Source organism: Bombus huntii, chromosome 8 (genome assembly GCF_024542735.1).
Source record: "Bombus huntii isolate Logan2020A chromosome 8, iyBomHunt1.1, whole genome shotgun sequence".
Lineage (NCBI taxonomy): Eukaryota > Metazoa > Arthropoda > Insecta > Hymenoptera > Apidae > Bombus > Bombus huntii.
Window position 1 is genome coordinate 6,206,839 of NC_066245.1, and position 24,443 is coordinate 6,231,281.

Genomic DNA, 24,443 nt, shown 5'->3' on the forward strand with positions numbered 1-24,443 from the left:
GGGCGCAACAGCTAATAGGTGTACGCATCGTTCTCGTTACCAAGGTACATTATTTTAGCACTTTGGTGAACGAACAGTCGTGGTTAGTCGTATCGAATCGAAATTCAATTTATTCGGTGAGTTTTGTTAAAGAGATTTGGATCAAAATTTCATTTAAAATTGCTTTATATCAACAATAGAGATTACATACATATCGGCAATCGAGATTCGAAGAACAACGATTGCAGAAACCACAAAGTATTTTCACATTACAGAATTTTTAATCGATATTTACCGCTGTACGCTCACTAAACTAACAAAATAGTAAAGTATACATCGTATTTCCATCCCCTTTGTACTTTTAACTATAAAAAAAATAGGACATCGTGAATTTAGATTCTGGATGGACCTCATTATTTGTTATAATTAGATGCGCTGCATGAATACCATTTTACGTTATGCTACAACAGGATACCACCCACTAGAGGATGCGATGGTAGGTTAATTAAATACAGTTCGCACTCTGTAAAAATGGAACGACAAACGATACGATATCCGAACAAATACATTTTTCTCTTATTCAATGATATCGGGTTACTCTTTCTGTATCTGTTAGATTAGAACTAAATATTCTAACAAATACTTGAAGTATAATCTTAGTTAAGTTCGATTTAGGATCGATATAACGTTTGACTTGCTTTTACATAAAAAGGTATATCTACATCTTATTCCAGTTAACGATTAAAAGTCAACCATGTTAAAATAGGTTTTTCAACTTTTGATAAGATTTTATGTCGTCTTAAAATGCTACTTCAAAATTTCCTCAGCGTACCGAGATGTAAATGATATTACGACCATTCACGTCACCATTAAGTTTCTCGAGAAATAATGGATACCTCAAAGTTTCTTCCCGCATCGAATTTACTGCCATCGTGAACGAACGAAGGATAAATTTATACGATACGGGCAGTGATTATCATATTTCGACAATAATTTTATTTTAAACTGACAAATAATAGATTAGTACAAAATGAGTAAATACGAATCATGTTTAACGATAAATCTTACTGCAAGTACATTATTTAAGTGCGAAATTAAGTAGGCGCATTTTAATGGGATAATTTCCGTGATTCCATTAAATATCTACTAAATTGCTAAATTAAGTAGTTCGATATGCGTTACCTGAAGTACGAAAAGTGAAAAGTTCGAAAGTATAGTACTGGTGCTGCCACCTGTCCATACTTCCTAAAACGCAAGCGAATTCTGTATCGACGAGAAGTAACCTTACGTATCGTTTATTTTTTGCATATTTACATACTCATTATAATCTTGCGCAACGCATCCACACGCTTATCCATATTGGACAAATATCGATAATCCACTGGCATTTATTTCAAATTACGAAAATACATATTATATCATTGTCTTATGTAGGAAAAACAACTATGTATACCATCCTTTCTATAGTAGAGTAGGACACGTTATAAATCCTATTTTTAGTATTGCATTTGTCAAAAGTAGTTTTTCTCGTGTAATATCACAGATATAGGTACTCGAAGTGTAATCCGTTAAGTCATGGTTCTTTCATAAAAGCTTATGTTCAAGACATTCTCAAACATTATCGTGGTTTCGCTATGTCTACGATATAAACAATCTATATAACATCTACGATGATATTAGCCTTTATCAAAACGAACACAATTGAAGTGCGATGTAGATATAACTTCGTTGCAATGTTCCAAAGTTCAAAAAATACGCGATACTAAATTCATAAAAATATCGTTTCTCCGTTTGCATAATTATCGTTGTTAACGGAAACAACGGAATAAAAAAAGAATTTTTTTCGTATGGACTAGCATACTCACATGTCCTAGTTCGCCGTGCTTTTATTAGAAAATCTTCGAAATATCAGAATTATCATTGCATACTATCCGGAGGACGAAGTGCCAGGGCCAAGACTTGTTGCATCTGTATCCGGACATCGAGCTTCTTCTCTTCCGGTACTTGTCGAATGATCGGCAACAACGAGAGTAGAAACATTTTGTCGTAGTCATCCTCATCGTATGTAACTCGTTGGCTGCTGTGTGACGACAGGATATCGTGAATTTCATTATCGAAGGACGCGAACGACGTCTCACAAAGCTGCTTCGGATAACGGGGGCACATTTTATAGGATGCGCCCGGCTGAAGGTATTCCCTGCCAGTGGTAATGGAGGGAGCAGCATGGGCCAATGGTACGTCGTATTCTTCGATCACCGGATTGTCAATTTCACCCTCGCTCTCCTCAGATTTGCAATTATTTAATGTAGTACCGGCATTTCTGTAATGTATAGGAATACGGGCATACGACTATAGACTGGCTAATGCGTCGTTCAAATACGAACGATCTCCGCGCTCACAACATTCGGGAGGTACTAACCGTTTATTCTCCACCGTTGGCATTAGAAATAACAGTTGATCGAAATACATGTATTTCTTTCGTTTCCGACCAACCGGCCCTACTTTCTGTGATTTCTGAAGCTTCAATTCTTTCATAAAATAGTCACGGATATTTCTCCATTTTCCACGTAAGTTTTTCTCTGCAAATTATGGGACTCTGTTGTAGATATATAACATGTTCTAACGATAATAAACAAAATTACTCTTACTAAAGATTATTTCCTACGATGGTTTTAAAGGAGATCTATAAAAACTGATCACTTGCGTCGGAAAAAACAAGATATTTCTATCTTGTTTTTTTATTAAAGATTATGTAAGTAGAACGATAGTTATTGTTATAATTATTGAATAGATGAAACAATTTGTACTAATTTTAAACGACTGCAGGTACGGTCACGACAACTCGTGCCAGGGTCGAGTAAGTGCAAGTCGAGGAATCCGGATCGATCGATCGCAAGAGGCTGTATACCTTCTACGTTTCTCTCCTCGTCCGTCAAGCGCGCCCAATTCGGTACCATCACCTGGCAGACCTCGTCCCACGCGGTCATCTTGGCATTACGGTCGTTGTACTCGCTACGATTCACATCATAAATCGCCGGTCGTTTCTCGATTTCTCCGATAAATTTCTCAGTATCGAACATGGTGCTTATCGTGGGAAGGTTTATCAAAGTCACCTTTGAGATTCTTTTTTATTCCTTATAGATTTTCTCTTCTTTTTGTCGTTCAATTACTTCAAATATTAACAACAAAAGAAAGGAAAGGAAAGAACGTAACCATGTAACAAAGAAGAGAAATTTGCCGCTACTTAACGATACCGATTACAAAAGGGGATGACACGACTCGACTAGAGTCGATCGTGTTTCAACGGTCGAACGAGCAAGATACGAGTGTATCGATTCGGATTAAGCTGAACGTGTATACGATCGCACGAGCTGGCCAATTCGCGACCAATGAATAAGAACGAAGGTTGTTCGTATCGCGCGTGAATACTCGCGCGTTGGTCGATGTCGACGATCGAAGCGCGCGAAGACTAAGAAAAAGAATTGGAAAAAGAAATTTTTGGACGGAACGTTATGATCCCGCAAGCGATTTGGCTTGTGTACGCTACGCCGTCGCCGGCAGCTTGCGCGTCACTGCGGAGAAACCGTTGTACGGCTGGCTTGGTTTGGCATCATGGCGCTAGGCTGGCGTGCGGTTGCGGTTGCGGAGCGGAATCTATGCCGCTGCTATGCCGCAGCGTTGCCAAATCTACCCGGTCAGTCGAGACTGAAAAGACGGCGAAACCCGCGAGCACGTCGCGATTGCCTCCTTTCCTCTGCGTGGATGTGTGTGCGACGCATCCTCGTTGGCCGGTCGTCGCCGCCGCATTTTCAATGCGGTGATACTGGCGCTCATCGACCGCACCGGGTTTATAATAACGTTGCGAGAGAAACCGGTGATCGGCTGAAACCGGTTGTAGGAGGTAGTCCGATATTCGCACGTGAACAAAACGCATGTTTCGTCTTTGGATCTATAATTAGATGGGACCATCAAATCGCGAAAATTCAAAGTGCACTTACGTAATCTCACAAAAGACAAAACATCATTATCAAACGATGCGATTACTTGCACTACGGTAAACGAGAACACATCGGTGATTTCGTGGTTCGTACGATCCAGCGAACGCTTCGGATCGTTTTGATAGAACACGTACGTATGTAGATGGATACAGGTGGATTACGTTCTCATCGTCGTTGTTGATGCGGAATTCGCCGCAAGTTTCGACGTTGCCAAACGTGTTGCTAAGTGTACGAGTAGGTACGTCGAATGTGGCGCGTTGCTACGCGATCGTAGACACCGTGCTCAACAAGAATGGACGCGGACGCGCCGCGGCCACGTCGTCGCGTTTCTACCGCGCCGTTATCGACCATGTCCGGCCGTTTGGCAAACGCAGCGAAATCGACGCCGGCTGGTTGCTGAATGAAACGTTATATCCTCTTATCTCGCCTGCGATCTAGTAAAGACACCTTCGCGACCATTTTTACAAACAGAAACTGGGGATTAACGAAATTCGGTTTATAATACGTCCGAAGTTGTATAATATCACTGGCGATTGTTTTATCGGGCAAGTTCATGGCGTTGATAGCAACACGTTTTTACGATGAAGAGTAAAATGAAAGAGCAAACTAAATGAAACACTTTGACGTACTACTGAGATCATAAATAATTACGTTCACGATCTAACTGTAAAATATCAGAATTAATTGATGCATCGCGCAAATGCTTGCTGTCCAACAAACGACAAACTTTGCATAGTCGGATGAATATGTTTTGCACGTGATCAATAACGTCACATTGTTTTGCCGTTATATAAATAATTGACGACGATCGATGCTATGGTTATTTTGACAAATATGTAAATGATTAGGTGCCATTTTAAAAATAATTCGAAAGAATCCAACCTTGAGGAACGATGTAACGATTCAAAAACATTTCGTGAAAGAGAAAAATGTCCTAGAAAGAGAAGAGAAAAATAAACGTCTCCCATACATATCTGTGACTATTATAAGAAAACAAGGCAGTAAAGTATAGACTATACATAGGCTTGACCAATACAGGTCAAAGTGAAACTGCTTAAATATTGTTTTCTACCAATAGGTATATTTATGTATCTTCAACTCCGACAAAAATAAGGTTGAAGTTGGTAAATAAAACCAAACTATTACTATGATAGCCGTAACTAAACAAACGCCAAGAACGATTTGACGACGACGCAACGTATAATAAAAAAATAAAGCAAACGAAGTTCCAAGCTACGAGAAAAAGACAGACTCTGCGCAGCAGCTGCAAATATTCTGAGAGGGGGCCGCCCAAACACGCAAGCTAAATGATGGAACAGAGATGAAAGATTTTCGAATAGAAGACGGAAAGAGCGTGAGGAAAGTCGAATGAGAAAGAAAGATCGATTGAGGGAAGGGCGAAAAGGGGGTGAATGAAAAGGAGTGAGAGAGGATGCATAGAGAGCTAAAGAGGGAAGGAGAAGAGAGAGAGATGTGTAGTCAGTCCAGACAGAGTGTACCTTTAACGCTCTTCGTCCTCCCGGATCCTAGTCAGTCTAGAGCCGGCAACAAGACGGTGAACATCGTTTCATTACTATCGTTTCTCTGTCCAACTGAAGCTATCGTCCTTTGAGACCTAATTCTTTGGTCACGTGTTCGAGTCCAGACAAATTCGATCGATCGTCATGCCGGAGTTCCTTGGAAAAAAATACAAGCTGTTCAGCAGCGAGAATTTCGACGATTTCATGAAGGCGCTCGGTACGTATGAATTGATAATATATACGTAAGTAAGTTGCTCCAATTGAGTTCCAAGAACGTGATTCATAATTAAACGTGCGCGTACGATACAAAGGTGAATGATAATGCACGAGACGTTCTGTATCGTTGCATGAATTTCATCCGGCAGATTATGATATCAAACGTTGTTATCAGCGCCGACTGATGTGGCAAATAAATCGTAAATACCATAATCGAAATGAAATATTCATAAATATTGTACAGCACACACGCGAGTAACGACATTTTGTCGTTTGATAAGGGAGATATTCCAATTACGATCTGGTAACGAAATTGTGAAAGTACAACTTGCAATGCCATTGCTGTATTGTAGTAATAATCGATATACTCGATTGTTGGAACGAACTTGTGATATATCTATGTTATGAAAATATTTATTAATGACGGAAGATTAAAGTAAAATAGAAAATAATAAAATATTTTGATAAAGTCAGACAAACCTCAAGAATGTGGGTGGCATGCACAATCAATGCTATGAAATAGCCGGTTCTGTTGCTGGGAAATTTAATTCCACCACAAACGAACGATCTCATTTATAATATTAGAGTCCGCAACGTATTGTAATGATAAATAAGATAATCAATTTTAATATGTTGAACTATGCTCCTGTGGCTGTGCAACGACCTGACCTCACGCTTAATTCCCGCCATGTGCCACAGACAGAGTCCGATTGTACTCCAATTTAACACTTGAATTAATTTACCAGCAAGATTAATAAATCGCAATTGTCAGTCGAATCGTACTAATGTATGGTACTTGTGGAGTTAACTTAATAAAAATACACTGACCGCGTTGCCTGATAATAGACGAATAGGGGCCTTAAGCGAAGAACAAGATACATAACATTACAAAATGCGCATGATTTACTCGTCACATTGTAAGTGACAACAGTCGTATAAGCGCATCCGCAACATTTTCACATTCTCATTATATTGCAACCGGTTATTTCATACGATTACCGGAAATTAAATAAAAGTGCAAGCTCATTCTGATCGACATCGCCCACACGTTAAAGTGTTGACTAATACGAGCAAGGAATATAAATTATTCCTTCCTCGAATCGAGGGAGGCTGAAATCGTGCTGATGATTGATGTGTGTAAAAACATACTATAACTTCTTATAGATTCGCGATGATATTTTAGATCTTATACTTTCATTTACCTTTCAAAAAGTATGGCTAATAATATCGGTCGCAATTACATAATCTATCGATATGCATATAAAGTACATTGAAAACAAATATCACGTAACCGGTGTAATTTAATGCGAACAAACGAACAAATAAGATTATGGTAACCTGTTTCATATTTTGTTTTCAAGATATGTACGCGCGATGCGCTGTAGATATCGTAAATAATCGCAGAAAAGTTCAAACTTCAAAGTTTACATATTGGTATTTCGATTATGGAGAACCTGGTTCCTCCATTATACACGATATAAGATGCGATAATAACACCGGTGGTGTTCAGTCTTGCTTTTACTTTCGTTGGTAACGTGTCGTGTTCTATTCGTTCAAAATGCTTTCATCCGTTTTCGGAAAACAATACAAACTCCAATCGAGCGAAAATTTTGACGACTTCTTGAAAGCCTTGGGTAAGGAAGACTCCCATATTTAACACAAATTTATTTAGCAAAAAGTATCTTAAACTTAATATGCAATTCAAACATTATAATTGTACATCTGCGTTTGCATTTATCAATTTGAAGAGAAGCTGTTCTTATAAATGACTGAGTTTGATTTTTTTTAATCTGTATATTCTTAAACTTCGGAGTTTTGTATATCTTTTTTTTTTTTTGTTTTAGGTGTAGGTATAATGACACGTAAAATGGGTAGCAGCGTGAGTCCCGTGATTGAACTAACAGAGAACAATGGAGTGTATACGTTGAAAACGACTAGCGCATTCAAGAACTCTGAAATAAAATTCAAGCTTGGTGAGGAATTTGATGAAGAAACAGCAGACGGAAGAAAAGTGAAGAGTGTCTGCACTTTAGATGGAAATAAACTTACTCAAGTACAAAAAGGAGAAAAGGATACCACTATTGAAAGAGAATTCACGCCGACAGAAATGAAAGCGGTATGTATGCCTAAAAAAAGTATATTTACGCGCGGCAGGGGAAGAGAATAGAAAAAAATTATCTCGTTTAATCTTATAAGAACATTATCAGCAACCTTTGTATCTTAACAGTTTACTTATTATCTCAGTACAATCGTAAACGTTTAATCTAATAAAAACCGTGGTCATAATAAATTACATAATCTCGATCATTAAGGAATTAGAAGCTCAGTGTTTCAATTGAATTACATTTTGTGCAATGGAAGTTCTGCAGGGTTGAACGACACTACGAAAGATAACAGGGCGAACATCTGATGATAATAACAATGCCTGTCATTGGTCAAAAGGTCCGCCAATTACCGCTTACTCTTCGTGACTCGAACAATGTAATAAGTTCAATAATAGAGTTAATAATAACTGTTTCGAAACCTTGAAAGACAGTTTAAAAAACTATTGGAATCGTATATTACATTCGTTCAATGAAACTATTAAAATATGAAAATATTTGTTACATATATGTAATTTTTTTATCGAATTAAAGAAATAAATATTTTTTATGTTTCAGATCATGAAAGTTGATGATATCGTATGTACAAGAGTATACAAGGTTCAAGAATAAAGATGTTATTTAAGGAAATAATATTCCTTAATGAATTAAAAATTGATTAATGATGTTGAAAGTTGTTCTCGCTAATTAAGGGCAATATATTGTTTTCATAAATGTAAAAAAAATAAATTTTTTTACACGCAGAATAATACATATGAACGCATAAATATGATACAGCTGGTATTATTTTCAAATAAGGGTCTAATATTTCGCAGTATGATACGATATATGAATACAATGTCATTCATATTCATATACGTAAGACGGAAATTATGTTGCATTTTGAAAGTATCAAATATTTCTATATTTTTTATGCATCTTTAAATGTTATTCATATGCTTCCATGTATGTTATATCCATTATGGATATATCGAACGAAATTTCAGAACAAATAAAGAATAATTTTGAACATCTTTGTATCAAAATATTTTTTTTATATAAATACAATGAAAACGAATACAATGAATAAAAAGCTTTAATTATAAATAATACAAAATAAAAAAACAATTTTGAAAACTTTACTGATAAATATTTACAATCCTAGTACCACATTTATTAAGTAATATTATCCATTAGGATCTATCACTGGAGAAATCTGAAAAATTTTATTTATATATTTATATCTATCTATACACTATATTTCTTTGTAAATACTGAGCAAGAATAAGTCACCCTTACATAATATTCTATGTAGCAAGTATGTCCTTCATCGGTTTTAACCATGTATTGAAAACACAATAGTCCACATGTATCAGTCCTCAATGAAACTTTGTTTGCACATGACAATGCTTTCATAGCTGGCTTAATATGTGAGAGTTTGTAACTAGACATAGCTGTTGAAGTACACTGAAAGTTGTCAACCAATTCACCATCATGGGGTAATTCAATATGACAAATTCCAGCTAAACCAGTTGTACTAATACGAAAAAAAGGTGGAGCAGGTGATAAAAATAACTGCAATATTACCAAAATATAAAATTAATAAGCTATAATTTGATAGAATTTTTAAGCATTAAATTATGTTTTACCTCAATGAAATCACTAGTTGAATCAAGTTCGGATAAGATATCTTTTAATAGTTCGGTTTGGAGGACTACTTTGTTCAAAACATTTTCTGGTTCAAGATGAAAATCTAATAACTCATCAGGTTCCTGAGTTTTTAAAGAACAATCCGTTATAATACCATCTTCCTCTATCAGAACTGTTACAGGATGTCCATTGCCCTTTTGTAAAAACTTCTATTTATTAATAGCTAAATACAAGGTTTATAATATATTTTGACCATATATACTTCATAAAAGAGCTGCAAAGCTACAGAGCTCCCTTGACAATTTATATTACTCCAAAACATACAGAGGCACTCCACTAATATGTTTAAATTTACTCTAAATATTACATCTTCCTTTAAATTAAACACTTGAAATACATGAGCTGGTATATAAGCACTAGCTTGCATGCATTTTGCATCTTCTACTGTTACTTTTAAACCATTCTCAGTTCCAAAACATGTGGCATTCTGAAGAAAATCAAAAAGTTCTTATATCAAAATCTATTTTGTCTCTACTAGAAATCTCAAAGAATCTCAAAAAATATTATTATACCTCTTTAAAATTAATTGCTTTTAGTAACAATACTATAGTTTTAAGATTTCCTAACTTTGCAACTAAATTATAATTTTCTACTTCAGTGTACATATTCTTTATCTAAAACTTGAAATAATAGCAAGCTTTGAAATTGTTCCTGTGTTATATATTGATAAGACAATTTATCTTTCGTGATGGCAGTTAGCCAAACTGCTAAAACGTGTTTACAAGTAAATAAAGATCTATCATTTAACACTTGACATCTGGAAGTATATTTTACAATCATCAATATTTGTTATTATAAGTACCTAGAGAGGTTATATATTTTATACCTAAAGGATGCACAAAGACAATAGTTTATATCTGGGAAAAGAATATATATTGCTCCTGACAATCCTTTAACTTGCACTAAATATCTGGCAGTATGTCTATCATTATGAGGTAGAACACCAGCACTTTCAGAAGGAAAAATATAAGTTATACGTCCTCGTTCATACAATTCTAATGCCCTTTCAAGTGCATCACCAAAAATGTTATACAGATTTAATAGTACATCATCTAAAACTGAAATCATTAATTGTTGTGTAAAAATTTGTCACTGATAATTACGCAGCATTATAGAATTACATAGTAAATATGTATACATTTCTGTTCTTTTTCAAAACTGTCAGCTGCTTCCTTTAGCACTTTATTTACAAACTTTGCATATTTTATATCGTACGTCTTAGACAAAAGCGCATTTGATGCTAATTTTTCGTTTACACTCATGAAGGTTATGTTTCGTGTAAGTACATATTTTAATGTAACTTTTGTACAAAAAATATAAATAAAAAAAAATGTTGATAAGTAGCCAACACAAGATTATCTTAATTTTGAATCACATTACTCTAAACAACTTAACACGTTAAAAGATGATAAAAATACATGCAACTATCTTCACATCATAATTACTAGCATTCCCTAGCATTACTAGCATTACCAACATAAAGTATAGGTTATTTCCTATATATAATTCTTTGATATGTTGGCATTACTGATGATTCAAAATGAATTTATTATAGTGATTCGTAACGTTTTTAGCAGTTATGTAGTGCTCTTTCAAAAATTTCGAAAAATGAGTCGGCGACGAAGGCGAGCTGATTTCATAGATTCGCTAAATAGTTTTCGTAAGTAGAGAATTGAATATACAAGTGGTTCTATCTAAATAAAGATATTAATTTACGTGTTAATCTTTCATCTAACAATAAAATAACTTTTTTTCAGAACATTGTGAGACTGATCCCGATACATTTTCTTCAATGTCTCAAGACAGTTTGAATGAAATTCAAAGTAAAAATAAAAGTAATCATACATCTGATAATACTACGAGCAGCAATAAAGATTCTCCTATTTTAGCTGGCAGCTTTTCAAAACTTTCTTGTATACAGAATCCGTCAATTAATTCATCTTCAATTATACATCCTACATCAAATTTAAATAAGTGTATTGACTTATTTCAAGATGAACAGTTATATGTTAAAACGGATAATAATAAAGAAAATAATAATCCTCAGAATTTTACAAAGAATACATCTAACAAATTGTCAAGTGGAGTCAAAAAGCAAACCACAGATTTGCATCCTAAGTTACAATCCAATGCAATGTGCAAAAATTTAAGAAGGGATACCAATTACAATGTAAACAGTAATAGATTAAATGCAAGTTCTATTTCGGATAATGCATCTAATACAAAACTGATACCGCCATTTGTTTCTCCCCATTGTACAGATGGAAACAAACAGAATTTTTCTAGAAATTATGAAGATGAACATGTGGATATTGAAACAAAAAAATTTGAGACAATGCTTTGTTTATTAGATAATTACTTTAATCAAGCACAAGAAGTTTCACAGACACAACAAATATTAAAACGTTTATCTGATAAATTCGAACAGTCACCAAAAACTTTTACTGAAAAACTTTTAACTATTATTGAAGAGTCTGTCATGTATGATGATGATGATGATGCAAACAAAACGTCTGCAATAAATTTAAGCAGATTAACAACAGAATTTAGAAAAATGTGTAAATTTATTGAAGATGAATCTGCTCCTGAATGGCTTTCATTTCAAATGTCTACGCTTATACACCCAGAAGCTTCTATAAGCCCTGCATGTAATAGATCTATTCACATGACAAATTGCAAAAATGAGAAATTATGTTCTCCCATAAATACATCTCTATGTACTACTCCTGTTTCTGGTATAGATGTAATTAAAAGAAGATTCTTCTCTAAAATATCAAAATGTAATTCTAGTAAGAGTATTAATAATGTAGATAATGCAAGTAGTACATCTTTTGAACATTTGGAAGATCAGTGTAATAGATTATTTCCTAAAGAAAAAGAATGTCCTGCCCCTTTACATAAAATTTTGTCATTGCCTTCTTTGTTAAGTATGAGTCATATTCATAATATATGCGAGCAACAAATGGCATCATTAAATATGTCTGATGATGTAAATCCACCAAAAAATAGAGCATTAAGTACTCCAAATTTATTGGATATATGTCAAAGTCCATCTATAAACAAAACAGACCTTAATTGCTCGAAGTTAAAAGAATTACACAATAAATCACAAGGTAATCAGTGTAGTGATATCTCATATTCTAAGAAAAAAACCAAAAGAATTAATGAAAAGCCTGTTTTGAATACGGTGGCACCTGATAAGGTAAATAGTAATGCAATACTAGATCTAGATGAATTAGACAAATCACTTATACAAGACATAGCAGAAAAAAGGAAGAGATGTCTTAATACAGCAAGAATTATTACAGAAATTAATGCAGATCCTGAAATTATACAGATACAAAAAACATTGAGAACGTCACCTATGTTTGCTAATGATAGCGAATCAAATTCATTGAATGATGAAACTAAATTTTTACAAACTCTAGTATCTTGTAAAGACTATCAAATGTGTTTAGAAAAACATAAATCTCTCTTGAAGATACTTGAAAATTCAAATTCTTTTGTAAGTGAAAGTAACTTAAAGAAAACTGAGGACGCTGATCCAAAATATGAAAAAAATATAGTTTCTAAAAAAGAAACCGTAAATATTAAAAGGACATCTACTGGGACAAAATTTAATTTAAGTCCAAATGTAAAATCACCATTGTTAAAGAAACAGGGTATGCAAGAGAAAGAGATACGAGAAACTGTAAAGACAAAACTTTTTACGACACCCGGAAAATCTCCTTTAAATAAGGATTGTAGAAAGAAAAAAACATATTTTCCTGATATGAACACTCCTGTACAGAATACTAAAGTAAGACACATTTTAAAAAGTCCACATGCAGAAGGCTTATATCGCTTGAATTATAATACTATAATGTCACCAGTGGGTATGTATATAAGAGGCACAGATATGCAACTTATAAAAAATGTACATGCTAAAACAGATAATTTATTGCTTACTCCTGTGAAACAGAATCCTAAATCATTATCAAACAGGAACTCAAAACAAAATGCTTCACCGAAAACTATAAATAAAACTCAAAAAACCACAGCTCTCAAGATTAATTTATCTCCTAGAGTAAATACAAATGAACAGGAGGTAAATATAAATATATATAAATTTACTTAAATGCTGTATTGGTAATTTTTGATTTATGTGTGTATGTTTTTTTTCTTTTTTCTATAAGGCACATGTAATAAAAACACCAGAGTGTGATAATACAGCTGCAAGTCATTTTGTCCTTCCTAGGGTTTCATATAAACTTCCTTTACAAGTTAAAACAGTAGGTACTTCTATATACCGTTTCTATATTTTGGAAATATGTTAATTCATTATACATATTTATAGATAAGGAATAGTAATTCGCCGAAACATGGAATTCGTGTCAAGAAATTACTTGAAACTGCTCAAAGCAAAGTTGTTATCCGGCACGAAGGTATAATTACAATTGATTATAGAAGAAAATGAGGGAATTCTTAGTTTTATGATTTAAATCTATGTATATGAAAAATATTTTCAGCCCGGATAAATTCAGCACAAAAAGGGAAGAATACAGCAAGTAATGGGATGTATGAAATTAATTATGAACCTGAAGATGAATCCATACATGTTGAAGAAGCAGCCAAAAAAACGAATTTTATTAACAATTGGAGAAATGCTTAAATTCTATTTAAATATTTGCAATAAAATGAATATTTCATATTTTTATTATAAGTACCTTAAGTATTGGTAAAAAGTAATAATATTTAGTGAAATACATATAATTTCACTTAATTTAATTCCATATTCTAAAAAAGTTCCTAATGAACTTTACAACTTTTACTTCCTATTAAATAAATATTAAATATATAGCATAAAACGAGATACATACGAGTGAAAATACATATTCCCTTATTTATGCTTTCTAATAGACTTTCTAATAGATTTTGGGGAAAGAATGGAAAGAAATTCAGTTATTTATTATTCTAATCGTAAGTCATTGTTCTAGTCTTTACATAAAGTTTCTAGAATAAACTTTAATTCATTGTAGTATCAGACTCTGGTAGTACTAATGTTTTTATCTCATAATGTAGTGTAACGTGCAATGTTATTCATTGGTTTCGTGCTGCACTAAATCAGGGACGTAAATTGTGTATCTATGTACCCCTACGTATCTAAATTGTGTATCTAAGTAATTCTACTTAGTAGCATTTAAAATTAAATATATACAGAAAATCGCATTAATTTCTAACAGTAGAATTGTCATAGTTTGAAGTTATTTGTTCCTTTTATTAATTAATTGTAAAATGTGTATTGTAATATTCTGCGACATAATATATGATGAAAAACCTTAATGCAGAAAATTTGACAATTGCATATAATTATTATCATATTAGAAAACTGTGACAGATGTTGATATAATTTAAAGTGTATTTGAAATTCCATAATTCTAAATTTAATGTATGAAGCTAGTGTGAACAAGTACGCTCCTGCTTTGCGCATGGCACGCACGACGCTAGTTGCACACGCCGTTAAGATGCGTTAGTATAAGAGGGCTTATGGTAGGAGATGATCGATAAATTCGAACGGGTACGCCGGAACTAACAAGTGATCATTCAGCTTCCAAGTGATTCGAACCAAGTAACTACGTAAAAACTACAAAATGCCAGGACCAGGTTGTGACAAGTGCTCTGGTAAGAATTACTTTCACTTCCAAGAACCTCCTTATATTATACGATAATCTGATTTGGATGTAATGCAATTTTGATATATACAATTCAGTAAATTATTCTAAAATTTTTAGTAATCTTGCTCACTTTCAGTTCAATGCTAGTATTTTCAATATACCTGCTTAATGCTTGTTAATTTGTCTACATAGAATTTAACACTTTCATTTATAATATTTTTTATTTTTCAATTGTAATTATTACCAGATCCAACTGATTTTTTTATATTTACAACAACTGTTTCTTCGTTTTGCTTCAAATCATATTAAAAAATTTGAATTTTATATTAAGGCATTTCGATATTTTCATATAGTTTTGTTTCATATGAATGAATGGGGGATAATTGAAATTTCTAGAATTACGCGAAATTTTCTTACAATTTTTATAATATGCGGTTAGCTTTATTGGTTTATACAGGAAGTAATGGGATAATTTATTCATCAAACGCTATTACGGGCAGTGCTCAATTGATGATTTTGACCAATTTATATATAGTGAAGCAAATTTCCTCAATAAAATTGACTGCTACACTTAATACTTATTTTTTACTTTGTCTAATATTTAAAATGTTATTTCTTATTGCAGATAAATGCCAACAATGTCAATGTGGCGACAAATGCAAGTGTTGCGTCTCCTCATGTGGAGGTAATAACTCTTAGTTTAAATTACTTCCAGAATTTCAATTTAAATTTTCAAACGATATGTTAAAAAAATTATACTCTAACTTTTAGACTTGTGGTAAGGTAGAAAGATTTCTTCGAAGGAATGTGGTAATGATTCTCTGTTCTGACTGTACATATCCCATTTTTTGTAAACTTGAGCAGCGATCGCTTAACCGTGACCATTATTAATGTCGGTTCACTCTATAGTTCGGTTACGTTACGATTTCCAACGAGTTTTATTACTTTCACGAAATATTTCTTTGCAAATAACTGTTCAAAACATTACAATTTTTTAAATCATAAATTATTGTTTGTTTCACATTTTGTTATACTTAATGTTTATTGTAAATAAATTCTCAATAAATACTTAACACTAATCATAGTTTTGTATTTTGTGTTACAGACAAATGCGCTTGTAAATCTGGCGAACAGTGTAGTTGTAAGCCCTGTAAATGCTAAAGTTCAGACAGGACGCTAATAAATTGATCAACACCGAGAATGGATGTTGCAATTTTAGATGTCATCATCTACTTATGCTTCCCCTACTATTATTATCATTAATATTGCAAAATTTTATCGCAAAGAATAAATAATAATACATATTATATGAGCAATCATTATGTCACTTAATAAAAGTATTAAAAGTTGTTGCTTGCATTCGTTATATTCTACAGATGTATACATATATCTTTTATGAAACTATGCTTTTTACAAAACTGTTACCTTTATAGTGTGAAATATAATAAAGATTTGACGTAACTAATCAAATTTTTTAGTTATTCTAATTCGGAAATATATGACCTTCCTTATTCATAATCGATTCGCAGGAAACGATCAAAGAGTATTTACGGATCGACATAAATGCGCATTACGCATCGATATATGTAGATATAAATACACATACATATAATAACTACATGAAAGGATATGGAAACTACGTCTCGACTTATGTATGCGCATTTTTCATATGACGAAAACTACTTTAATACTTATCATATTTTGATTTACCTCTTACTGATAAGGCTATGTGTGGTCAAAGCTGGAGCATATAAAATTCCTTCGCCTATTTCATGTTTCTTCTTTTCGCGCAATAGTCACTCAAAATGTTCCACTACACTTTTTCTTATCAAAAATGTAAGATATAACATCTTTTATTTACACTCGTAACGTCGATAACGATTATTACTTAAAAGAACTTCAAACTTCAAGAGTCGATCTATTTCAAAAATTATAATTTTACGCCGCTAGATGATTCAAACTTATTTCATCGTAAACAAATTATGAAATATAAGAGTGGCAACAGCGATAATAAAATTAGAGTTATTTTACTTGTTGATCTTGTCAGCCAATGATAATCCAGTATTGTTTACCGTGCAACAGCAAGGCTTGGTTAATTTCAGCACTCGTTCACTAGAGTGCGCCACTAGCGCTAGAGAAAATTTCTAGTTTAAAGTAGTGATTTGAAACGTGCGCGTCATATTGACGTAAATAATCGGAAAATTGAAGTAATTGTGTGATATTAATTATCCAGTACTCCTTGATATACATCTACAAGAATAATATAACGTAGTTTATATCGAGTACGTGTTGTGTGTCACATAAATGTGATCATTATCTGTTTTTATGTTTCTTATAAGTACTTTCCATTTGAAGATTTCCTGACAAAATGTCTGCCTATACGAGGTAAGTTTAAACATATTACGTGTAACATTTAGATTAAATTATTTATATTGGTATTGTATAAAATGTCAAATATTTTCTCTCATTCTCTACTTGATATTTTCTTCATAACATCATAATACACTTTTTATATCGAGAGCTATCTTCAGAAATTTATCGATTATTTATAAACTTGCGAATATGCCATAGAAGGATCGTGTACCTAGTTCATTTCTCTTCGTGCTAATAAAAAATGTACCGGAAGGATTTGGTATTCCCATTAAATATCGAGTAAAGTGCACGTATTTGTGTATAGTAGTTCCCTGTATTTACATAGACTGTGTTGGTCCTTGCCGTGTCGTAGAACAGAGGGAATGATTGAGTTCGCCGGTTTCAAACAGAGTTTACCGGCTTCCATGTCGTTCCACCAATGAGAATTCAGTTGATCGACCGTCTCTATCTTTGCAGAGAGTATAAATTGATTCAAAGACGCAAAATACTGAAGCTTCAAAATAATCAAAGACTGGAGGTTCATGTCTGATATACACGCATAGGTTAGGTTAAATTTTTCAAAAAATATTCAGGTACTAATAGTTGTCTGAAAGAAATACATACAAAATATCAAAAATGATGTACATTATCAAATACTTTAAAATAAAATAAACTTAATTTATAATAAGTTCTAATATACATTATGATAAGAAATAGTATTCGGTATTATTGATTTATCCTTAAGTGAAAATTCAATAAGGTGAATCGATTACGATTGGGAGGCAGAATTATGCGATCTCGTCACCGCGAAAATATACGAACGTCGTTTCCGTTTCCAGTGTCACGATCAAATATCGACATATGTATAATAGCGGTTCGACTGTAGGAAGCGGTCACGAATCGGCGCCGCTCCTTTAATTGATAACCCGATTAATTATACATTCGGACTTTGAGCGCAACACCAGTTCGCCAGTTCAAACAAGGGTGGCAAGTCGTCCGGAATGCGGCATGCAAAGTGCCGCTTGCGTGCGAAACGGCTGTGAGCTAACGTGGCTTTTGTTAAAAGCGCTTAAATTTATAATGATCACCGTTATCGGCCGTCGCGATCGAAAGGTACGACGGTCGAATTTAAGGATGCACGACAGAAAACTTGATTTCCATTTGAATCGTTGTATACGAATAGAAATACTATTTAATCACCACTTATGTCGTTTAACATCTGAAAGATTTTTTTAATTTACATATTCTTCAAATTTATCGCTGTTATGTAGCATATTCGGTGTTAAATATCTATAGAAACAGTATTGTACGTTTGTAGAAAATTAAACGGTCACTTCGAAGGATTACTTCAATGTGCATTGTAACACAAAGTCCTATAACTTGTTGCAAACTAGGCGAATGGGAACACGGTTTTCTTTTCTCGTATCAAACAGTATACGAAAGAAAAAAAGGAATTATAGCTCACGAAGGCCTATAAACGCGAGGCGTTAAGAAAAGCGACGAGCAACGAGGGGACAGCAACTTTTAGCTCGCGAGCGGGAAAGACTGGGAACGTTAACGACACCCTGCGCGACTTTAAAAACTAATATTTCCATCATTGTTAGTTTTTATGACATACCGGGTGTCGTCTGTTTCTTTCATTTACAGTTTAGAAGATTTTGGTGCAACGCGAGACGTTTATTATTTCGCTCTCAAAAAATATATTTTTATTTTGTTTTCTGATGTAACAGTTTACTTTACTAATATCACACGATCCAAAAAATTAACCACTTTAACCAATTAGATATTCCCTTATCGTTTAAAAATGTTGCATATAAAATTTTCTCCTATAATAACATTTATATCTTTATTTTGTTTCTTGTTCACGTATTCTGCGAATATATAATCGTTGGCGTAAATATTTGTCGATATTTCGCAGCTCTTTCGAGTTTTCTCTATCCCGCATCAGTTAAAACAGTTTCCAGAGAGACAGTGGCACAAGCAGCTGGAAGCTTGAAGCTTGGAGGTGAGATCGTTAGCGCGAAGAGTGTGACTTCGCATTGTGCCGTGAAGTACGTCTTAAGTGTTAGTTTATTGTTACCCGCTACCCGCTGGGCAGGCTTCTCTTACATATTTAAGTCGGTCCATTAGTGCTCAGTCGCGTTTATGTTTCGAAATGCTGTAAAACGCTCGTGAAACTTGCCGAGTGGCGTACAATCAATACGTCTGTTGTGCTGCGAGTCCTTTATCACAGACATTGTATAAAATGGATTTAATTAGATTATCACGTATTGCCGTATCTTGTTAGTGGTTTGCGATTTAATTTATTGTATATCGGATATAATGGAATAGAATAGGCAATAATCAACGGATATTTTGTACACAAGTACAACGAACCTCGATATTTGTTGTAATAATTCGTAGTAATTTACGTCATACACGTCTCGATAATCGTCTTTCGTGCAAATGGAAAACTTACATTCTAACTTAACACATTTTCTACTACTTAGAACTACTACTAGGAACCTGCATACCTTCTTTTGTCCGACATTCGTAGTTTAAATAATAATGTTTGTTTTACTTCGTTGTTCACTGCATAGCTCGTCTTCCTAAATCATTTTGCTGAAATGCATCTATTCAGAAAACGCAAAGATTGTAGTTACCGTTAAGACTCTTGCAGCTAACTTCTGGATAGGCTATTAAATATCAGTATACATTTCTAAAGTCTAAGAAGCATTCCGAAATGGAACGCATGCGAGTATGTTACGCATAACGCGTAATCTTTAACGTGGTGTAGCTTATCGAAGGATAATCTTCGGAAAAAGATAACAGTTACTGAGGACCATTGTGAGAAACGCTCTCGCTATTCATACATACCGTGAAGATATAAGAGTTTTTTTAACACTAAAACTACTGATAGTTAACAAGAAGCTATTTCTATCAAAACCAGTGAAAATGACTGGTCTTTAAAAAATACGTAATAATTTTTATATTTATTGATTTATTACTTTCTTACAGAAGGAACTCCATGTTATGTAGTACATTTCTGGTATTATTAATCCATCTGGGACGATGATCCCTAAACGAGGATTGACACATTTATAAAACTGTAGAACCAGTCATTTTGACTGATGTGGTATTTCTAGTGTTAACATCTAGCGATCTGGCGATCGATCTGGAATTTTCCTGATAACTGACATCATCATATTGAATAATACGCGGTAAAAATTTTACAAAACGAGGAAATTGGTCAATTGGGGTTCGATGAACAGATTGCAGGACCTTTTTACACTTTGAAAAGTACCAGTCATTTTGACTGCTATTGGTATATGTAGCCTTGATACAAAATTATTTTGAGTTTGAATACATGAAAAACAAAATAAAGTTCATTATATTATTCCTTTAGTTATCGTTGCTAAAATTATTACATCACTGCGGAAAAAAATATAGCATAAAATAGGAATTTTAAAATGTAATTGTAAAACCAGTCCGTTTAACTTGTGTGGTAGTTCTAGTGTTAAACGTGCTTGTATTGTATGTCGTTCGTAAGAAACGTTCGTAAGAATCTCTTGGTCGAATCGTATAATAAGATAATACGTCTGTTTGTAATTCGATTATAGAGATGTCCGAAATCAAGGTCGTTAAGAGAAGGAAAAGGCAATTTTACCGACGGAGGACACGTGGTAGGCGGACTCATTAAACTTTTCGTCGTTTCATCCTTTGGAGGAATCGTGTCGAGAGCAACGGCTCCAGCGGGAATACTGGTGTGGCGCGATTATACCGACCGCCAAGAGAAAGCTACCACAGGGAAAGATTATACGGGGTAAGGAAGAAGGGTTAAAGTAGTCCTCTCTGTTCCCGTCATGGAATGAGAATTCGAATGTTTCTGAGGAGATGCGAGGGTTGAGCAAGGACAGACTCCTTTGTCCTCCAAAGAGCGTCGTTCTTTATCTTCGTTTTTGTTATTTAAGTCTGTTGGATCCAATCGGATGAAATTAATGTTTCGCTGTTATTAGCAGAAGTTAGTCAAGCTAACGTCGAGAAACTCTTGTAACATCATATCACGAGTACGCTAGTATGGGAACCAGTTGGACGAAGTAAAAATAACAAGTCATCAGGGTGAAGTTATAAGTTTCCAAGTTGGTCTGGCTCTTCTTGCTTGCTTGTCACCCCGTGTTTCTTCGTTAATATAATTGACTGGCGGTGAAAGTGCCGAACCAGCAAGTAGATGATACATGAGACCAGTACGTTCGGTTTTCTACGAGACTACTCGGTTTCTGCGACGTTGACGTCGCGTCCAAGCCAGTCGTCCGATTTATCGAATCGACGGTAACACGATACGATGCGTGGATCGAATTATACGCAACGAGAGCAGGCTCTAGGCCAGCGCGCATTCACTTCCAACCGCAGTCTCGAGTCGTTTATTCTCTGATTACTCGTTTCTTCGAGCAATACGAAGCACCGTAAGCAAGGCTTAGAGACTTTGGGACGGTAGTTGCAATTTTTCTTCGAATTTTTAGTCTCGTTGCGAACAAAATGCTCACGATACGTGTCCCGTTACTCGAGTCTAGTTTCTGCTCCATAAAAATAAATATTCAAGCATACCGAGAGTGTAATTAAAGTGTATCTCGAAAACGTTTTCTCGGTTCTTCCGCGGTGGGGAATAAACCGAAGAGTCGGCTGTTACCATAAATTCTTAATCCGAATCGACGGTAAAACTGAAAGTTAACCAAGTTCGGTAACATTAGCCGTAACAATGCTCGCAGTAAGTTCTTACGGTAACGATGCTGTAACGACGGTTTCCGGACCGTGGCAATTTCTCGCGATAAAGTCACCGATGGGACCCACAAGAATTAAACTTGCTCAAGGGCTGGGTTTTGTCGATGGTGCACGTCGCGTCGCATAGGGATTAAAATTTTACGATCATCGTATACTCCGTTCTCTTATATTTGCTATCCAAAAATTCAAGAATCCGCCTCTTTATCGATATTGAAGTAACTACTTCAAGAAAAACTCTACATCTTTATTTATGTATATCCGTGATCTGGAGATTGCTATTACGCAGAAATATTCTAAATAAGGAGCGGTGCATATTATTGTACCCTTGAGTATACATTATGCTTTGGGTTGCAAGGTCTAGGAACAAAGGAACTAACAAATAGATTTCTATTTATGTTCCCTGTAGCCTCTAGTCAAAGCTATAAGTTTTGACTTTTTTGGTAATGTCCTTTTGCTTTAAATATAAAAACGTGCTCAATATCGTTCCATTGTCTAGTAACACTAAGAGAGTAAGGATCTGAAACAGCATAAACTTATACATTATACTTATTCTTATACCTTTAATTATTTCAATATACTTTTCTATTACAAATTCATCAACTCGTTCTTCGATCAGTCAACCTCAACCTCAACGATCGGAATAAATCTACCGAAACGAAATAATTTGACGAGCTGTTCGTAAGTGAATAGACGAAAAAATATTTTATCCATATAACACGGTGCAGCGGATCGTAAACTAATCAGGAATGCAGATATCGCATAGACAACTTTATCAAATTCCTATGTAACGCGCTATTATGGTTGAGGAAATTCGAATTGAAGCAGATTACCTGGCGGAAATTAGTCAAAACTAACAAAAGCCATGCCGACCCTGTGGTATTCAGCGGTCGCAATCGCGGCTGGATCGCGATCCGCAATTCCGCAAATGGGGCGGTTCGAGCCTTCGAACAAAAGATGTAATAATTCTGCCCCCTGTTTTCCAGCACCCCCTTTTCACTTTCCACCCCTCTTTCTTTCTTCCCCTCGTTCCTCCACGCTTCACTTTCGCCCTCCTTCACCATCCTCTCTTTCTTTCTCTCTGCTCCAAGTCTCTCCAACCCTTACGAGAAACCCTTTGTTTGCAAAACAAACAAGAATCGTTTGCTCACAAGAGTCAGGGAGCGTGGTAACGGAGGTACGAGCCTCTAGCTGGAGGGCGCGGAATTTTAATTACACGAATATTATCGGGACGCGTCATAATTGCATTATTGGATTTGGAAACTGACGATCAACCGAGTCGTGTGATTCACGCAACCTGATTCCTTGATAATTTCATATACATCGGACATTATATTAGGCGTCTTGTGGTTTTGATTTTTTTTTTATTATTTTCTCTTCTCTACGTAGTCGCTATTATCTCGATGCTTTATTCGATACACAAGCCAGGCTGATGTCTCGTTGGAAAGTTGTACAGGCAGCCGCCGATCCAGTCGTGATGAATGAATCCGCACCTTTTTAATATATCGACGTCATAAAATGCCGCTGGTAATCTGGATGGGCGACATTGTAAACATTTTAATTAAAACCTACGGAGGATATTTAATTTCGAATAATTAATGGTCGTTCGTCGAAAATTCATGCATCCCGGACAAAAGCCATCGCCCTCGCGATTACTCTTGATTTCATTACACGAATCAACAATCGCGTCTCTGACGGCTATTAAGCACCCCTTTTTTCCACCATACCTACACCACCCCTCTCTCACCGTGCTGCCCCTGTCTTCCGTTGTTTGTCGACAGCGATTTTGTTCGGTGAAACATTCGAAACGACCTATCGACATGCACTCGAAACTTATTGGAAAATATTTGCGTATCTTTTATCGAGTAGCCCGGGCTCATGGTTTTAACGTTTTTCATAAAATGTACACGCGGAAGTAATGGAAAAATAAATAAAGGCAATCCGTCTTTGCATGTTGACACTTTGTCCGGAGTTCCCGTTTGATTCTTGATATGTAAACGTTCTTCGGTCTCCCCTCGAACGTTCCCCGATGCCCTACCCTCGATGCACAGATTTCTTCCCGGTGAATATTTCCTTGCTCGTGTAACGCAGTCCAGTCACGAATTCCGCTTTCTTACATATTTATACACCCGAGGAAACGAGACAATGCCGGGAAATGTTAGAACGAAATGGACGTTC

The 24,443-nt window shown here is 34.8% G+C and overlaps 5 protein-coding genes and 1 long non-coding RNA gene across 9 annotated transcripts in view; 3 read left to right on the forward strand and 3 right to left on the reverse strand.

Annotated features, from left to right (window-relative positions):
* LOC126868852 (uncharacterized) overlaps positions 1-17,141 on the reverse strand; it is a 152,077-nt gene extending 134,936 nt beyond the window's left edge. The window contains exon 1 of the mRNA XM_050624795.1: positions 16,869-17,141. The gene's annotated coding sequence lies outside the window, so the exon portion shown is untranslated. The remainder of the gene's footprint in view (positions 1-16,868) is intronic.
* Positions 148-5,603, reverse strand: LOC126868862 (uncharacterized). Its single transcript, XM_050624807.1, has 4 exons — positions 5,477-5,603; positions 2,888-3,928; positions 2,399-2,558; positions 148-2,299 (listed from the first exon to the last, which is right to left on the reverse strand). Exons 2-4 carry the CDS (start codon positions 3,057-3,059, stop codon positions 1,897-1,899), a joined length of 735 nt encoding a protein of 244 aa, XP_050480764.1. The 5' UTR covers positions 3,060-3,928; positions 5,477-5,603; the 3' UTR covers positions 148-1,896.
* Positions 5,493-8,828, forward strand: LOC126868868 (sodium/calcium exchanger regulatory protein 1). 2 transcript variants are annotated; one of them, XM_050624816.1, is made up of 3 exons: positions 5,493-5,714; positions 7,558-7,829; positions 8,374-8,828. In XM_050624816.1, the coding sequence occupies exons 1-3, from the start codon at positions 5,642-5,644 to the stop codon at positions 8,425-8,427; spliced, it is 399 nt and encodes a 132-aa protein (XP_050480773.1). In that variant the 5' UTR covers positions 5,493-5,641; the 3' UTR covers positions 8,428-8,828. The 2 variants fall into 2 exon arrangements, with proteins under 2 accessions (XP_050480773.1, XP_050480772.1); XM_050624815.1 differs by lacking the exon at positions 5,493-5,714 and adding an exon at positions 7,087-7,347.
* On the reverse strand, positions 8,873-10,244 carry LOC126868853 (cell cycle checkpoint protein RAD1-like). 2 transcript variants are annotated; one of them, XM_050624798.1, is made up of 5 exons: positions 10,017-10,244; positions 9,707-9,931; positions 9,444-9,638; positions 9,094-9,369; positions 8,873-9,010 (listed from the first exon to the last, which is right to left on the reverse strand). In XM_050624798.1, exons 1-5 carry the CDS (start codon positions 10,107-10,109, stop codon positions 8,981-8,983), a joined length of 819 nt encoding a protein of 272 aa, XP_050480755.1. In that variant the 5' UTR covers positions 10,110-10,244; the 3' UTR covers positions 8,873-8,980. The 2 variants fall into 2 exon arrangements, with proteins under 2 accessions (XP_050480755.1, XP_050480753.1); XM_050624796.1 differs by having other exon boundaries at positions 9,444-9,653.
* Positions 10,778-16,628, forward strand: LOC126868835 (rhoGEF domain-containing protein gxcJ-like). Of its 2 annotated transcripts, XM_050624748.1 has the most exons (7): positions 10,778-11,164; positions 11,262-13,591; positions 13,680-13,775; positions 13,841-13,928; positions 14,013-15,165; positions 15,784-15,843; positions 16,264-16,628. In XM_050624748.1, exons 1-5 carry the CDS (start codon positions 11,020-11,022, stop codon positions 14,153-14,155), a joined length of 2,802 nt encoding a protein of 933 aa, XP_050480705.1. In that variant the 5' UTR covers positions 10,778-11,019; the 3' UTR covers positions 14,156-15,165; positions 15,784-15,843; positions 16,264-16,628. The 2 variants fall into 2 exon arrangements, with proteins under 2 accessions (XP_050480705.1, XP_050480706.1); XM_050624749.1 differs by lacking the exons at positions 13,680-13,775; positions 13,841-13,928; positions 14,013-15,165; positions 15,784-15,843; positions 16,264-16,628 and having other exon boundaries at positions 11,262-13,379; positions 13,466-13,597.
* Positions 17,142-17,298: 157 nt separating the features above from the next.
* Positions 17,299-24,443, forward strand: part of LOC126868873 (uncharacterized) — a 102,479-nt gene continuing 95,334 nt past the window's right edge. The window contains exon 1 of the long non-coding RNA XR_007690765.1: positions 17,299-17,543. This is a non-coding gene — a long non-coding RNA (uncharacterized LOC126868873). The remainder of the gene's footprint in view (positions 17,544-24,443) is intronic.